The sequence below is a fragment of the Brassica napus genome, chromosome A10 (assembly GCF_020379485.1).
Source record: "Brassica napus cultivar Da-Ae chromosome A10, Da-Ae, whole genome shotgun sequence".
NCBI classification, from domain to species: Eukaryota; Viridiplantae; Streptophyta; class Magnoliopsida; order Brassicales; family Brassicaceae; genus Brassica; species Brassica napus.
The window spans coordinates 16,786,329-16,802,353 of NC_063443.1; the positions used below are offsets into that span (position 1 = coordinate 16,786,329).

At 35.6% G+C, this 16,025-nt stretch overlaps 4 protein-coding genes across 5 annotated transcripts; 2 read left to right on the forward strand and 2 right to left on the reverse strand.

The window, feature by feature from the left end:
* Window positions 1-466: 466 nt before the first annotated feature.
* On the forward strand, window positions 467-2,913 carry LOC106369968 (probable disease resistance protein RPP1). The gene is made up of 5 exons (XM_013810054.1): window positions 467-1,046; window positions 1,279-1,949; window positions 2,419-2,500; window positions 2,652-2,716; window positions 2,842-2,913. The coding sequence occupies exons 1-5, from the start codon at window positions 467-469 to the stop codon at window positions 2,911-2,913; spliced, it is 1,470 nt and encodes a 489-aa protein (XP_013665508.1).
* A 67-nt stretch (window positions 2,914-2,980) lies between these two features.
* Window positions 2,981-6,761, reverse strand: LOC106372422 (WD repeat-containing protein 43-like). Of its 2 annotated transcripts, none has more exons than XM_013812631.3 (14): window positions 6,623-6,761; window positions 6,349-6,450; window positions 6,095-6,238; window positions 5,873-5,988; window positions 5,614-5,768; window positions 5,373-5,461; window positions 4,751-5,291; window positions 4,380-4,514; window positions 4,064-4,200; window positions 3,849-3,928; window positions 3,647-3,761; window positions 3,485-3,559; window positions 3,249-3,399; window positions 2,981-3,158 (listed from the first exon to the last, which is right to left on the reverse strand). In XM_013812631.3, the coding sequence occupies exons 2-14, from the start codon at window positions 6,436-6,438 to the stop codon at window positions 3,133-3,135; spliced, it is 1,854 nt and encodes a 617-aa protein (XP_013668085.1). In that variant the 5' UTR covers window positions 6,439-6,450; window positions 6,623-6,761; the 3' UTR covers window positions 2,981-3,132. The 2 variants fall into 2 exon arrangements, with proteins under 2 accessions (XP_013668085.1, XP_013668084.1); XM_013812630.3 differs by having other exon boundaries at window positions 3,647-3,773.
* Window positions 6,762-6,846: 85 nt separating this feature from the next.
* Window positions 6,847-8,984, forward strand: LOC106369969 (NAC domain containing protein 52). The gene is made up of 4 exons (XM_013810055.3): window positions 6,847-7,239; window positions 7,309-7,574; window positions 7,647-7,769; window positions 7,852-8,984. The coding sequence occupies exons 1-4, from the start codon at window positions 7,050-7,052 to the stop codon at window positions 8,260-8,262; spliced, it is 990 nt and encodes a 329-aa protein (XP_013665509.1). The 5' UTR covers window positions 6,847-7,049; the 3' UTR covers window positions 8,263-8,984.
* On the reverse strand, window positions 8,829-10,259 carry LOC106372424 (probable sugar phosphate/phosphate translocator At5g25400). Its single transcript, XM_013812632.3, has one exon. The coding sequence runs from the start codon at window positions 10,130-10,132 to the stop codon at window positions 9,080-9,082; it is 1,053 nt and encodes a 350-aa protein (XP_013668086.1). The 5' UTR covers window positions 10,133-10,259; the 3' UTR covers window positions 8,829-9,079.
* Window positions 10,260-16,025: the final 5,766 nt, after the last annotated feature.

Below are 16,025 nucleotides of genomic sequence, written 5' to 3' on the forward strand. Positions count from 1 at the left end.
AGGGTACCCGAAACCCGATAGGGTAAAACCCGAACGGGTAATTTATAAATCAAGACCCGCCCAAAATAAACCCGCGAATTTTAAAAACTGAATATACGGGTTTTGGTTTTTAAATTCCAACCGGGTTTAGGGTACCCTATGGGTAAAAACCCATTGTTAACATCCCTAGTCCTACACTAACAATGCGCAGAAAATGCTCATCCTTTAGAAAGTTGTTAATTAGTTTTTTCGGTGGATTTCATTTTTCTAAGGAAAAATTCACTAGTGAAGGCTTCCTCCCTTGCCATTGGCCTTCATGCAGTTTTCTATGCGGTTATATTATGTGTATGGAGAGTCCTCTTTTTTAATGATATCACAGGCAATGTAGCCCAGCTTACTTTGTTAAATGTATATTTATACGACGCCTCTTTTGTGGTTTCTTCCTCCACATAGTTCTTGAGATATTCAATCATATTTCTATCATACTATGGATTTTTCAATACTTTTCTTTAGCATTGTTGCTGTTGTGATAGGTGGCGGCTTCCTCTTGCTTTTAGGAAAACTCAGATTCAGAGAACAAAATTCTTCTTCTTTGTCTTCTTTGTCTCCTTCATCAGTTCCTCTATCTTCTTTGTCTCGCCCCACACAGACTTACCATGTCTTTCCCAGCTTCAGAGGGCAAGATGTTCGTAGAGACTTTTTCAGTCACATTCAGACGGAGTTTCAAAGAAAGGGAATCACTCTGTTCATTGATAATAATATTCCAAGAGGAGAACCCATCGGTCCTGAGCTTCTTCTGGCTATTAGAGCGTCTAAGATCGCAATTATCTTGCTCTCTAGGAGCTATGCTTCTTCAAAATGGTGTCTTGACGAACTAGTGGAGATCATGAAATGCAGAGAAGAATTTGGTCAAACTGTGATCCCCATTTTCTATGGAGTTGATCCATCTGATGTTAAAAAGCTTGCCGGGGACTTTGGGAAAGTCTTTAGAGAAACTTGTGCCGGTAAAACAGAAGAGAATATTAAGAGATGGGAACACGCTTTGGAAGTAGTGGCCACAATCGCTGGTTATCATTCACCCAGTCCTCCCACTTCCTTTCTAACTGTATGCATAATATGCATATGTAGCTTTTAAACAATATCCAAGAATTTCTAGAATATGTGTGGTTATTTAATAGATGTATTGATCTCCCCCACTCAATGTTAGGGATAATGAGGCGACAATGATCAAGCAAATGGCCAAAGATATTTCAGACAAGTTGAAGAATTCCACATTATCATGTTATTTTGATGGGTTAGTTGGGGTGAGAGCTTATTTGGTAAAAATGGAACCATTAGGCATCTGCTCAATTGCTGGAAGTGCATACAACAAACTCCCCGACAGTTCTCAGCTGAGTGACTTTATGGAGAAAGTCAAAGCAAAATTTACAAGACTTTGTTGGTTTGGTCGTCCTTGGAGTCGAACTATCTCTACGACACAAGATCAGCAAGTTCTTACAGCAGTTGGGATTAACGATATTTACAAGGTGAATATTCTACGACATGAGGAGTCTCTTCAAATCTTTTGCAAGTATGCTTTTGGTCAAAATTCTCCTATAGAGGGTTTTGAGGCGCTTGCTGGAGAAGTCACAAAACTTGCTGGTGCACTCCCTTTGGCGCTAAGGGTTTTGGGCTCGTACTTCCGGGGAATGGCCATGCACGAGTGGGAAGAGTTACTTCCAATGTTAAGGACGAGGCTTGACGATAGTATTGAAAGCACTTTGAAGTTCAGCTATGACACTCTAGATGACGAAGATAAAGACTTATTTCTTCATATAGAATCGTTATTAAACCATAACGAGATTAAGAGAGTGAAGGAGACTCTTGCAAATAAGTTCTCAGACATGAACCACAGGCTTCACGTCTTAGCTGAGAAATCTTTCATATCTATGGACTCGGAACATATTCATATGCACACGTTGCTAAAACAAGTAGCTAAAAAAGAATTAGCTAAAAATATTTTTCGTAAGCCCCAGTTTTTGCTCTCAAAGTTGTAGACCGAGTTACAGCTCAGGTTACAATTTGTAAAAAAACTTCAATGTAATCAATTTGTAAAAAGACGCCAAAAAAAATCAATTTGTAAAATATTCAATGAGCAAATAAATAAAAACTTTATTATTTGGATGCTAGTTTTCTTGTATAATATGACTAACTATAGAGGGTTGCGTGTAATTTGGATATTTCCTCTTTTTCTGCCCCTATGGCTTCCGATTTCAGACAAGTCGATCTATATGGCCATGGATTCGTAAATCTTGTGTATGTATGCTTTTGGACAACATTTGTGTATGTATTCTCTTTGGTCAAAAGTACCCTGATAATTATTCTTAGGAGTTTGCTTGGAACTTGCTGGTGAACTCCCTTTGGAGCTAAGGATTTTGAGATTCTATTTTCGAGACACAGTCACTACCATGGTTGAAAACTAGTCTTGACGCTGATACTGAAAACATTTTGAAGTACAGCTATGACGCTCTGGATGACGAGGGTAAATTTTTACTTCTTCATATATCATGTTTTTTTTTAACCGTGTATAACAAAGTGGCAGGGCATCAAGTAAAGAAGTTTGTGAAAGTAAGCCAAAACTCGCAGGACTGTTGTTTAAACCATGTTGATCACGTGATTTCCAACTTCTTCAGATGCTGCCTCGAGTTTTCCAACGGCTAAAAACCTTCTTGAAGAGTTTTACATTGGTGCTTCTTCTGTAAACGAATCGTTTCTCTTATGCCATGAAAAAAATATGGAAACTGTAAAAATAAAATGTTGGAATAAAGGATGATTGTTCATGGGATTGTTTGAAAAGCATTTGTATTTATTTTGGTGATTTAGGTCGAGGTTGGAAAGCTTGACTTCGTCTCAAGACATGAGATGATCTTCAAAAGCTATGGTATGTTCTTCTGAAAGAGAAGAACATGTTGATGACTCAGCGTCAGATGCTTTAAGCTCAGAACATGCAGTTCCCAAACCCTGAACGCATTCCAAAGGCAATACAATACCTCTTTTTTTTTGAACTCTTTGACAAATTGATGAATGTTCTGAATAGAAAAATGTGAATCATTTGCTCAAAAAGTTTCTAACTCGATAAGACAAAATCGTGAGAAGAAGAATTTAGCTTATATCTTATATCTCTTCCATCAAGGTGTCATCTGCAAGTAAAACAGTAGGCAAGAATTTAGATAAAACATACTACTCCACAAACCAATATCCCAAAAAAAACGAAAACAAAAGTCATCTACCTTCATCCTTTCCATCGTCGCTGCTTAATTCGGAATCATTATCCTTCTCACCATAGAAATGCTCTTCTACATCATCTTCCTCATCTTCACTTTCATCAGTCTCTTGCTCATGCACCTTTGTTTGAGTTTCTTTCCCTGCAGCTTTATTGATCTGCCATAAAAGAAAAGTTCTATTGAGATATATATACCTCTATAACTGGATCTATAATTTATCAAGAAGATGACTGATATGTAACCTGAGCTGTAACAAGCTGTAAGCGCCCAGATAACTGTAGTAACTGTTGAAGAGCCGCTCCTCTGGACTTAGTTATCTGGAAAAACAGTATAACATACATTAAATCAAGCAAGTTTTGACAGAAAAAAAAACATAAATCCTTGGCTCTACTCTTATCTCTTACCTTGTGCAATGTATTAAGTAGCTGTTGGTTTTTGGGTTCTTGGGACATGATGTAATGACGATGATTCACCATTATACTGTATATCCATGGAAGAAGATACTTGCCACCACATCCCCTGTTAACAAAACTATTGCAACTGTGTTAAGAACACAGCACCAAGAATGATTTCAATCCTTACATGTACGAAAATCAGGGAACCAACCTCGTCTGCCACATAGCAACCAGAGCTTCTAGTGTCTTGAATGCAGTGGAGGGTGCCATTGACAAAACAGCAGACTTTAACTGCCAATACAAAACTCTATATGAGTACTACGATTGATCGATTTATAGAAAAATTATCCGGTTATCTCTAAAAGAAATGCGTCAGAAAGATTTTTACAAATGCCAAAGAACCGATTAACGAGGAAGCAAGCATACCTTCTTCGGTGGTAGATGAGCCTCAAGATCAATTCCATCAATCACTGAAGCATAGGAAAGACTGCTTGGTTCATCTGTGCCTTTAAGTATCCCTAATGATCTCAACTTATCCTCCATGCTAAATGTCTCTACATAATCTGTAAATTCCAATTTAAAAAAAAATAATAATGAAAAAAGGCCAGAGCCCTTCATGCACAAAACAACCACATATATAAATTAAAAAGAGCCAAAAAATCAAACGATTTCCATCAGTACATGATGTTTATGTAACTAAGAGGTCTGATTGTCGATTTCAAAACTGTGATGGAAGACTCACCTGCTTGACTTTGGTCAATCATGTCTGTATCCTTGTCAGATGACTGTGGTTGTACACTCTTTTTCTCGTGCAGATCAGCAACTCTTGCAATTGGCAGCAAAGCATCCTCCGCATGTGCGCGGTCCAATGTTGTAACTGTACATATATAAAATCATAGTCAGCAATTTTTATTGACAGGAAGGAAAGGGAAATGGAAACTGCAATCCACAAGGCAGTATCAAGGATAAAGAAAAGCTCCATCAACGTCAAAAATCAACTTCACATAATAAGGAAATGTATTGAGTCTACTTTAACATGCGGTTGAAGAAAAAAAGAGACAATCTAGCAAGTTTCATGATATAGTAGTAAGGGGTAGACCCCATAAATGATACCTTTATTTTGCACGCCTTGCCCCTTCTTGGACTTGGAAGCTGACTGGGTGATGGGGAGAAGTATGCCATTCTTAGAGGCATTCAGCACCAAGTCGTTGCCAAACTGCAACACCATTTTCTGGAATGATGGCTTCACCAGCAATCCAGAAGCAATAAAGGCATTCGCAGAACCAGGCTTCAAAATGCCTTGCAATTTTGCAGCAAAGATTGTAGGCAATGAGCCCTTGTGTTGTTTAAGCGAAGAAGACCCTTCAGTTGCTAATGCGACTTTAGTAGGTTTGGCATTGCTTAGCTCCTCAACATTTGATCCATACCAAAAATAGCAGACGCCTACTTCTGAAATTGCTAAAACATATAATCCCTTTTCATCAGTTTCACCCCAACTATCCACGAAGACGGGAGGGTGCTCGAGGGCAAGGACACAGCTAGCTGACTGCATCTTAGCACCATCTGTTTTCCATACTGCTATATATCTTTCACCAACTGCAGATGAGAGGATGAACTTGCCATCCTCGGTAAACGCCACACAACGCACACCTCCCTATATAAGAATTATAAACTATTAACCACTTTTGTTGTTTAAAATAGAGGTAGCTTCCTAACAGTAAAACATGGTACTCACAGGATGACCAGTAAACTTCTGAATTTTCTTGAGATCAGAGCACTTGAAAGTCTTCAACTGAGCAGATGCAGTGGCTAATATTTTTCCATCTAACAATTAGGAGGAAACAAAACAAAGCAAAATAATCAGCAGTAGGTAAGTACATGTTGTTGTAGTCTATCCGTTTTAACAGAAACTTTAAAGTCAGTCAAAATATATTTGAAGAAACCAATGGGAAGCACTAAGTCTCCAAGAGACACACCTGGTGAAACAGATAAAGAAGAAACTGCTTTTGTTGAGGCTTTGAACTTTCTGATCACATTTCCACTATGGGGATCAATTTCACAAACCATCCCATCTGCCCCACCGCTGTATATGCAAGAGGCTTTTGTAGACGAAGAGACAGCATTCACGCCACTGCACAAGACATAACGCACATTAATAAGCGTTCAAAAGTTGCTACTGATGCCAGATTCAAGGAGCTTAGCAAAGAAGAAGTCAAGGGAGAGTTAGTTACTCACCCGGGATGACAGTCGCTTATCCTCCATTTAAGCTGACCAGAAGCTACATCAAGAGCTAACACATCTCCTCCACCAGTCCCTAATACCAATATCGAAGTTCCAAGTTTTCTCTTCTTCTGCAAACAACAAGAATTAAGCTTATTTTCCAACAGAAACAACAAATTTACAAACTATAGTCTACAGCACAAAGCAATACAAAAGCAAACGCCAAAGTCTATTTACCTTTCTCTCCAGAGACAACCATTTCATGCAGGTATAATCAACCGAGAGATGACCTTTCCCACCGCTGGTATATATGTTAGTCTCTTCTGCAGATGCAATATCAGCAAACTCTGTTTGGACCTGACCCTTGACTGTATCCCAAATCTAAACAAAGTCGAAAAAAAAATCAATCAATTAAAAATAGCAGAAAGATCTTCCCTTTGAATAGATAACTATGAGGCAAATAAAAACAAGTGAAGAAAGCTGAAGGGTACCTTGATACGACCATCTCCGGTGCTAAGAGCTAGATAATCAAGAGCAGGACTGAAAGAAGTCAACACATCCTTAATGTTCACCAAATTCATCTTTCCCTGAAACTGTTTCAAGCAAACCAATCAAATACATGCGTGGAAAAATATCAACACTAATAATCATTAAAAGAATGGAACTTTTAGTTCCTTTCCACCAGTAAATCGACTTGAGCAAAAATCACTCCAAAACAATCTAATTCAGCTTAGAGATTAACAAAACGAAAAACAAGCAACTAACCAGTTTACACAGGACCAAGCGAGGAAGACGTAGAAAGAAGCTGATAGAGAGAGGGAGAGAGAATGAGAAGAAGGAGACTAGGGTTTTTCAGAGGTTTTTTTACTTTTTTTTTTCTTCTGCTGTAGAAACGGCGGACAACTTTTTGAAGAAGACGGAGGTGAGGTGACTAATGGGCCTTTTGTAAAGCCTTTATAATCCATGTTTCGAATTAGTAATTGGGCCTAAGTCATTATTATTTGGGCCTCAAGGCTTATATATAAACACCCTTTCTTGCACTACAAGCTACCCCTTTTCTTGGCCTTTTCATTTTTCCTTCATCCCTTGAATATAAAACTTTCTCTGTTCGTTCGTAATAGAGATTGAGATCGGAGACGGACGGTGGTGATTGAAGAAGAGTTACCGTTCTTCGTTAGTGTGTCGCTTCTTCATGACTGATCCTGTTTTGCCGGCGCCAGTAACTGCTTCTGGTAAACCGATAGGTCCTGGCTTCAGATTTCATCCAACAGATGAAGAACTCATCACCTATTACTTGAAGAGGAAGGTTGAAGGCAAACCAATGCGTTTCGATGTGATAAGAGAAGTCAATATTTACAAGCACGAGCCCTCTGACTTAGCAGGTTCTTTTTCTTTCTCTCTTCATCTTTCTATAGGTTTATTCTTCCTCTTATTCCTTTTTGTGTGTTAAGAGCTTTCGAGGTTGAAGACAAAGGACCAAGAATGGTACTTCTTCTGTCCCCTGGAGAAGAGGCAAAACAGCTCTACGGTTATAAACCGAGCAACGAAGGAAGGCTACTGGAAGAAAACTGGAGATGACAAGAAGATCAAGCGAGAAGGAGACGATGAGTTGATCGGTGTGGTGAAGACCCTTGTGTATCACAGAGGACGTTCTCCAAAGGGTAACCGAACCAACTGGGTCCTCTACGAGTATCGCCTCGTTCAAAATAAACTTGAGGTTTTCTAGATTCTCTCTGTTTGGTTTTGATTCTGCTTTTTCTTGATAACAGTCTTGCATTTGCGGATGCAGATAGATTCGTACGTGGTGTGCAGAGTGATCCGCAAGGAACACTTCGGGCCATCTACTGAATGCATATATGCACCCTTCTCCGAACAAGACTGGGATGATGGAATCAACGAGAAGATTCAGCAGGTCCTTGATCAGATCAACCTTTGTGTAGTTCATTTGAGTTCTTACGTAAATGTTAAATGTTGTGTGGGAAAACCACATGCAGGGAAAGAACCACATTGATGAAGATCCCAACACAGTTGATCAGGACGATAATAATAGTGAGCCATTGACGAGAGGATGTCTTCCACTTACTACTCTCGTCCAATACAAACGCAAGCGCCAACTAGACTCTTTTGGAAGCTACAACAACTCAAGCCAGACCACTCAGGACGCTGTTTCTTCTGTTGCCGCCACGCTGGAGGAGAATGAAGTTGCGACAATGGTGCCTACAAGCTCCTCCACCGAGCTGATCGACCATCTGGAGACGGAGAAACAGGAGATGGCTGTGGCGAGAGAGACTTATAACCTTGACCTGATGAGTGCAGAAGTGATGGTGAGTATTCTTCAGGGGCAGGTTGATGCATTGCGTGCGGAACACGAGGAGCTGAAGAAGACTAACATCAACAACGGATAATGCTGTTTGTACTTCTTTTGCTTGCTTATGGAGTCTTTAGGAGAGAGCAAGTTATGTGAGCTGCGTGGACTTATTGGGAACCTATGTGAATCTATAATTGTAAAAAAAAATTAGACAGAAACAAGTATTAGTGTTGAGGCTAGTATCGATCTTGCACGTTTGTATAGACATTGATGATTGGCTCCAACCTTTATTTTAAGTACAGAATATATATTAGTTTAACAAACAGTCACCTAACTAATACTTTAATAGCATCATATGAATCAAATATTCATCAAACTTCAGGTCTTAACATGCTAACTAACATAAGTGGATGTAGACATGATCGGTCAATCAACACACAAAGCTGGTCTAAAAGCCTGTTCTTGTCTATCTTGTTCCTACTGCATCTCACAACCCTTATGCAAGAGACGTCAACATTTACGTTTACTAAGTTAATTCTAGATTTTGCTTTGATCCCCACTCTACATTGTTACTCAATCCTACTGCTTTAAGCAATCAGAATAAAATAAAACCATCACTAAAATGTTGATTAGAGATTCACAAAAAAATCAACCATCCACATGTATACTGAAACTTTTCAATAATTTAATAAGAGATAAGGAAAATCCATGAACAGAGGTTTTGTAACACCATTGTAATCATAAATAACTTGAAAATAAAAATTGCTAGAAAAAAAAACAAATAACAAGAAGAGATGCTGACATGACTACCACCTATGAGCAAATCATTATGATCAAAAGGAACCAAAGATTCCCATAAGAAGCTTTTATTATTACTTTGTCTCTTGCTTATGAGTCAAAGTCTCTCTTTCATCTTAGTCCTCAGACTCAATCTTCTTACCTTCACCATCACCACCACCCTTCTCTTCCAACAACCTCCCACTCTCCTCATCCCCTTGCTGAACCTTCTTCTGCGCCTCATTAGCCTTCAACGCCTGCAGCTTCGCGTGATTATAATACGCAACCCCCAAGAACGCAATCCCATACCCGAAAAGGTTAATAGGAGTCACGGTATCCTTAATCACAGACCACGAGAAGGCAATCAACAGCCAATCTTTAACCACACCAGCTACATTCATCGTCAAAGCAGATGTCTTCCCAACCAAAAGAAACACAGCAAGATTCAACGCAAACGCACACAACGAGTTGGTTCCAAAGATAGCGTAATCAAAGTGGAAGCTCGACGTGTCTCTAAGCACAGGGAACTCCACGTAGATCCAGGGGATAAACAAGAACGCTAAACAGCAAGGCGCCACGTAGTAGAGAGACGTTATAGGGTTAAGCGTGATGCCTTTGGAGGTAAGCAAGATCTGAATCAACACAAGACGCGTCGCCTCGAAGGCAACAGCTCCTAGCTGGAGAATCACACCGAACACATCGAACCTCGCCTCACCGTAAGCAGCGACGGCGACACCAAACGAGATGGAGAGCATGTTGGTCATCGTGTCCGACTTGAAGCCTTCTTTCTTCAAGAGGACGCCGATGGAGTAGACGGCGACGGGCATGAGGGCTTTGAGCATCTGAATGAAGGAGACGGAGAGGTAGATGTAGGCGGAGTTGGAGAGCCAGAGGGAGAGGGAGTAGAGTGCCCCGATGGGGACGACGGATCTCAGGTAAGTCTCGCGGGACATGGAGACTGGCTCGACGAATTTGAAGACCTTGATGAGGAGGACGGCGAGGGTGGAGCAGAAGGACATGTGGATCATGGTGAGGGAGATCGGGAAAGGCCAGTTGTACATCTTCTTGTCGAGGATGTACTTGTTGTAGACGATCACCGTGAAGCTGAGGAAGATCCAGATCGCCACGTAGCTGTAGGAGAGGACGATCTTTTTTATGACGCTGTCGCTGAGGGTGCCTCCTTTCCCCATTGTGACGACGGTGGTGGTGGTGGTGGTGGCTGCGGAGGTGAGAGAGAGATTTGTTTTGGTACTTTTGTGTGTTTGTTAAGTTTAGTTGAGATCCGTAGTTTTAAAAAGTCTTCGGGATTTTCGGACACAAGTGATTTGAGTTGTGGGTCTTACGTGTTATTTATAAAGGTGTTTATTAATTTTTAATTAAGTGATAATAATGTGAAGAGAGTAGCGGAGAATTAGTAGCTTAATCATTACTATTGAGATAACGCTTTCGAAAACAATAAAATATTCTATAAGTTTTGTAATTTATGGAAGTAGTAGTATATGCATGCATTTCGTCTCTCTTATTTTTTTTATAACAACTATTTTATTTAAATAAAATGTAAAATTACAATAAAAGTATAGCAAATAATAGAATTACAATTATATGCATGTATTTCGTCTCTCTTATTCTACTTACTATGTTTTCTTTAAACTAAAAATTTATAAAAAGTTAATGTTGATAAATTTGCTTTTATTTATTTAATGGTGATCTTGAAAAAAAAATTAGAATAAAATTTGTTTAATTAGTTACTAGTATGTTAATAATTCTGCAGTGGATAGTAACGAATGTTAGAACCTAATCATTACTGATCACGAAATTAATTGAGATAACTCTTCGATTTTTTTAAGAAAAAACAGTATGTACAAGTAAACAAATTTGATAACTCTTTCAAATAGGCAAATCTTTTGAAATCTAATGTAGATAAATTTGTTTTATCTTATATATATCTAATCTATTAAAAGAGGAGTACAAAATTAGATTATCCCTTAGTTTTCCACTATATTTACAATGACATGCCACTAGAGTTATTAATTAACCTACCTTTTAGGATTTTTGTCTTTTCTCTTCAATTAATGTATTTCCAAATCAAATTCTAGCTAAAAATAATGGCAACAATAATTAATAAACCTAGATTTTAGTATTCTTTGTCTTTTCCTATTTAATATGTGTGTTTTAAAATAATTAATTCCATATATACATTTCGCAATTACATACATTATATGTAATTATTTTACTAATTCCACATATACATAATAAATAGTACTCTCTCTGTTTTTTATATAAGTCGTTTAGAAGAATTTTTATGTTCCAAATTATATGGCGTTTTCGGTTTTCTATATAAAATTTATTAACACTTAATGTTATATGACCAATGATAATATACTTTCTATTTTATTTTTGGTTGATTTGTGTTTAGATAAATAATTTAATGATGTTTTTGTTTAGAAAATATAAAAAAATTAATGATTTCTTAATCTATGTACACAATTCTAAAATGACTTATATTAAAAAACATAAGGAGTATACAACAATTTTCTTATACATAATCATAAAATTTTGAAATGTCATATTAAAAAAAATTATTGTGTTTAGAAATGTCATATTAAAAATAAAAAAATAAACGGGTAAATTTTAAAATATATATTATCACTTATACAAATATATATTCATTTATGAAAAAAACTAACATCCGCGCGGATGCGCGGATCAAGCTCTAGTGGTGATTTAAAAGAGAAAAAGGTATCCTAAAATTAGAATAAAATTTGTTTAATTACCTAGTCAGTATGTTGATAATTCTGTAATAGGTTTTGAATCAAATGAGCCGAGATTTTTTATATATAATGTCATGAACAGTTGTCATTATCCCCAAGATTTTTTGTAATATATAACATGTCATGAACAATTGTCATTATCCCCAAGATTTTCCCTACAAGTATTGCGCTTTAGTCCATAAATGGGCCCACGAATCGCAATCAAAGCCCAATAGTGTGTGCGTCCGCAAGACGCCAAGAGAAAATTGGTGTTAGGGGAACGCGCGTCTTGCGTTCAGGTGTGATCGATGCGTCTCACCAAATTCACGCGTCCTTTATCCAATGCGCGTTTCCTGTGAATGTGTGTGATTACAATGCTTTTGTCGCTTGGACGTGTTTTTCTCGCTAGGGTAAATATAATCAACCAACGATTCTTTTTATTTCATTTTCCTTGTCGTTTATTAACATCCCACATACATAAAAATGGAAAAGAAAACTAAGACACTCTACCTGTAATTAGTAAACAAGAAGATATAGTTTGTTTGTCGTTACTCGTCTTCTATAGGTTGGTACTAACCTTTCGAAGACTGTTGTTATTCACTATTAATAATTGATGTTCTAGACATTTTTAAAGATAATGTATGTAACCAGTTGGGCATAATCGTATAAAGAACTTGTTATCATTTAGACGTCGTCGAATTCAGCTCGGCACAATATTGTTTACTGGGAGGCTTTTCTTTTGGTGTTTATCTTCATAATAGTGTATTAATTGAAGAAACTACATATGGAGTTGAATAACGCCACTTACTGATGTTAAATTATTACCAACCACACAGCGCACATAAACCAATAGCATTCGAAGGTTATGCTTCATCGGTGCGGTCATACAACATCAATGTCTTGTTCTCCTCAATATCCGTTGAAGAGTCTTTTTTTTTATGGTATAAGACCCACCCACAACCTTTGACCATCCGAAACAAAAGTCCCCGTTTTCCACCTTCCTAACTTTTCATAGGGTTTACAGCCCAGCTATAATGTACATTAATTACATATATTCCTTCACAGTCAAAACGGTGACTGGAAAATAATGACTTGTTTATCCATCTTCTAGTTTATCACATGTTTTTTTTTAACTTTAGTTTATCACATGTTATATAGAAGATGTGAAGAAACAATTTTTGTTTATCCATCTTCTATAGTCTATCCAGGTCCGGTTCTGGACATGTGTTGGAGACACATTTGCACAAGATCCATCACAATTTTGAATTTTCTGAGTTTAGATTAAGACCCTTCCAAAAAAAAATTTAAGAAAAAAACTCCAAATTTGGCTCAGCTCATGGTTTATAATATTATTGAGACGGGCTGAGTATATCACATGTTATATATATTTCTTCATAGTCAAAATTGTCTGATGGTATAACCGTATAAGATTTTGGAGCTTTATTCAAAACAAAATTTTAATTTCATTTTTATCTTTTTAAAATATTTTTGAACAGAATCTTAACTTAAATTATATCTTAAGATAAAATATTTTTAGTGACTTCAAAGTTTTTAAGAAAACATTTTTGTTTATTTTTTGGTAAAAAAACTTTAGTCTATTATAAATTTGTTTTTATAAAAAAATTTAAAACTGTTTTTATCATTTTCTTTCTATTTTACATTTAACATTTTATATATTAGTATTTTTTTGTCAGCATATTAATATATTAATATATATTTATTTTATTTTTTTTCTTAAAAAAGGGACTTCATAAGAGTGGAGTCCATTCAAATGTTTCAAGAGTATGGGGTCAAATCCGGTTCAAGGAAGAATATAGTATGTTAAAACTCTAAACTGTAAAACCTTTGTCGCTTTATGGGAAGCAACCATATTCTTACTCTAATTGTTTAACATGATTTAGGTTTGACAATCATATGCTTTAATACCATGAGAAGATACATTTTTTGGCATATGATGTATAAATTAACCTGATCATTTTCTTAAAGATGATAAGATACATTTTGTGGCAAAGATGGCAACAATGTCTTATTTACGAGACAATATTGTATCAATTAACCTGATCGTTTTCTCAATATTGTACACATTGAAAATTAGGTGAGTGCCTATGAGTTTATATGGAGTTTAGCTCATAATTATTTAACAATTAATGGTTTTTATACCAGAGTAAACTTCTCAATTTTAACGTTGGATTCCTAGTTTGATTTAAAAAAACGTTGGATTCCTATTATTACCAAATTTATTTCGTAGTACCATTCGCCATTGTGTTCTACCTCACCACTTCCACCACAAGAAAAGATTCGGTGGATAGTTATTCTAGAAATTGTGACATATGATTATCAATTACACAAATTAGCGATGGCTCTTAAAAGTCAATTCGTAATTGAGTTTTTTGGTAGAATTATTTTTATCATCTCAGTATAAGGATACGATAATAGTATCGTATTATTGTATAGTTCGTAAATCCCTTTCGTCATGACAACTTGCTGCCGTGAACAAAGAAAATGGAAGATGTCCAAAGTGATTACCTAACAGTTTGTATGATTAGATGTTAGAATTCATTTTGTTGACTGACAATTCTATCAAGTCATTCTATATTTTAATTGTGATCCATCTATTTCTAGTAGATAAAGTTGAGATTATTTAAATCAATTCTGTATATAAACGATATAAAAGGACGTGAGTGCATTTTAACAAAGACATAGTTAATAGTTGGTTTGGCCATCGACACTACATGTCAGGTGACAAGATATAAAACTTTTAATCGACTTCCTCCAGCTTGCTATCTTCAGCATCAGCATGTACAAACGACTGAATGCGTAGAGTTTAGAACTGTAAACTCTGTATGGAACTACTAAATAAATATGTAGTCTGATAACTTAATTGTGATCGAGTTGACTTCCAACAAGCGTCTGTAGTCTAATTGCCTTCCAAGCAATAGATCCGGGTTTGACTCCCGGCAAACGCAATTATTTTTAAAATTGTTATTTCTAGAGAATTGTGTTTTTTTAATGTTTTTTGCTTTAACAATAACATTTAACTTTTGTCTCATTGTATTTTTTTTATCGGTGAATTGTGTTGCGTACAGTCCATACTAAGTTTACTTCTACTACTAAACCAAATGGTGGAAGATGATGGCTGCAACTGAATTTGTATTTTTTTTTAATTAAAGTGATATGGAGTGATTCAATTAATTTCACGATTTTTTATTATTATTTACCATGCATGAAATAAAAAGTGATTACAAAAATAGTCATTTCATCGATTCCGTAAATAAATAGATAAATACAAAAAAAACTACTACATAACAAATTTGTTCATGAGTAAATGGAATGGATCGATTCCATTTTTATATTCCATTTTTGTTAATACATTTATTTTATTCCACTAGTTCAAATATTTGCATTTGAAATTAAAAAATATGAAATGGTTGATTCTATTAGTTTCACAAATTTTCCTATCGTTTACCATGAATGAAATAGAATATTCATTTCGTCAATTCCATAAATAAATAAATACAAAGAAAACTATTACATAACAAATTTGTTCATGAATAGATGGAATGAATCGATTTCATTTTAAATTAAAATGATATAAAATGATTGATTCTATTAATTCCACTTTTATAGTTTACCACTTATATTAGTCATTTCGTCAATTCCATAAATAAATAGATAAATACAAAGAAAATTATTGCATAACAAATTTGTAATCCCTACAGACGCAAATGATTTTAAAATTGTTAACTTTTAAACCTTAAATTGTTATTTCTAGAGAATCTTGTTTTTTTTTGCTCTAACAATAACGTTAAACTTTTGTCTCTTTGTATTCTGTATTCGTGGATTGTGTTGCGCACAGTCGATATTAATTTTACTTCTATTACTACTACTAAACCAAATGGCGGAAGATGATGGCTGCAACTAAATTTTTTATTTTTAATTAAAGAGATATGAAATGCTTGATTTTATTAATTTCACAGTTTTTTCTGTTGTTTACCCTAAATGAAATAAATAGCCATTTCATCAATTCCGAAAATAAATAAATATACAAATAATACTATTACATAACAAATTTGTTCAAGAATAAATGGAATGGTTCGATTCCATTTTTATAATTCATTTCTGTTAATCCATTTATTTTATTCCACTGGTTCAAGTATTTGTATTTTTTAATTAAAATGATAAGAAATAATTAATTCTATTAATTCCACAAATTCTTCTATCATTTACCATGAATAAAATAGAATATTCATTTCGTCAATTCCATAAATAAATAGATAAATATAAAGAAAATTAGTACATAAAAAATGTGTTCATGAATAAATGGAATGGATCG

Excerpts from the sequence above, each read along its gene's own strand:
- LOC106369968 (XM_013810054.1), top strand. The coding sequence starts at position 467 with ATGGATTTTTCAATACTTTTCTTTAGCATTGTTGCTGTTGTGATAGGT. Across the intron at positions 1,047-1,278 it reads AGTAGTGGCCACAATCGCTG|TTGGGGTGAGAGCTTATTTG; the intron begins GTTATCATTCAC and ends TTGATGGGTTAG. Across the intron at positions 2,501-2,651 it reads TGACGCTCTGGATGACGAGG|ATGCTGCCTCGAGTTTTCCA; the intron begins GTAAATTTTTAC and ends CAACTTCTTCAG.
- LOC106369969 (XM_013810055.3), top strand. The coding sequence starts at position 7,050 with ATGACTGATCCTGTTTTGCCGGCGCCAGTAACTGCTTCTGGTAAACCG. Across the intron at positions 7,240-7,308 it reads CGAGCCCTCTGACTTAGCAG|AGCTTTCGAGGTTGAAGACA; the intron begins GTTCTTTTTCTT and ends TTGTGTGTTAAG. Across the intron at positions 7,575-7,646 it reads TCGTTCAAAATAAACTTGAG|ATAGATTCGTACGTGGTGTG; the intron begins GTTTTCTAGATT and ends TTGCGGATGCAG.
- LOC106372422 (XM_013812630.3), bottom strand. The coding sequence starts at position 6,438 with ATGAATTTGGTGAACATTAAGGATGTGTTGACTTCTTTCAGTCCTGCT. Across the intron at positions 6,239-6,348 it reads CCGGAGATGGTCGTATCAAG|ATTTGGGATACAGTCAAGGG; the intron begins GTACCCTTCAGC and ends GACTTTGTTTAG. Across the intron at positions 5,769-5,872 it reads ATAAGCGACTGTCATCCCGG|TGGCGTGAATGCTGTCTCTT; the intron begins GTGAGTAACTAA and ends TGTCTTGTGCAG.
- LOC106372424 (XM_013812632.3), bottom strand. The coding sequence starts at position 10,132 with ATGGGGAAAGGAGGCACCCTCAGCGACAGCGTCATAAAAAAGATCGTC.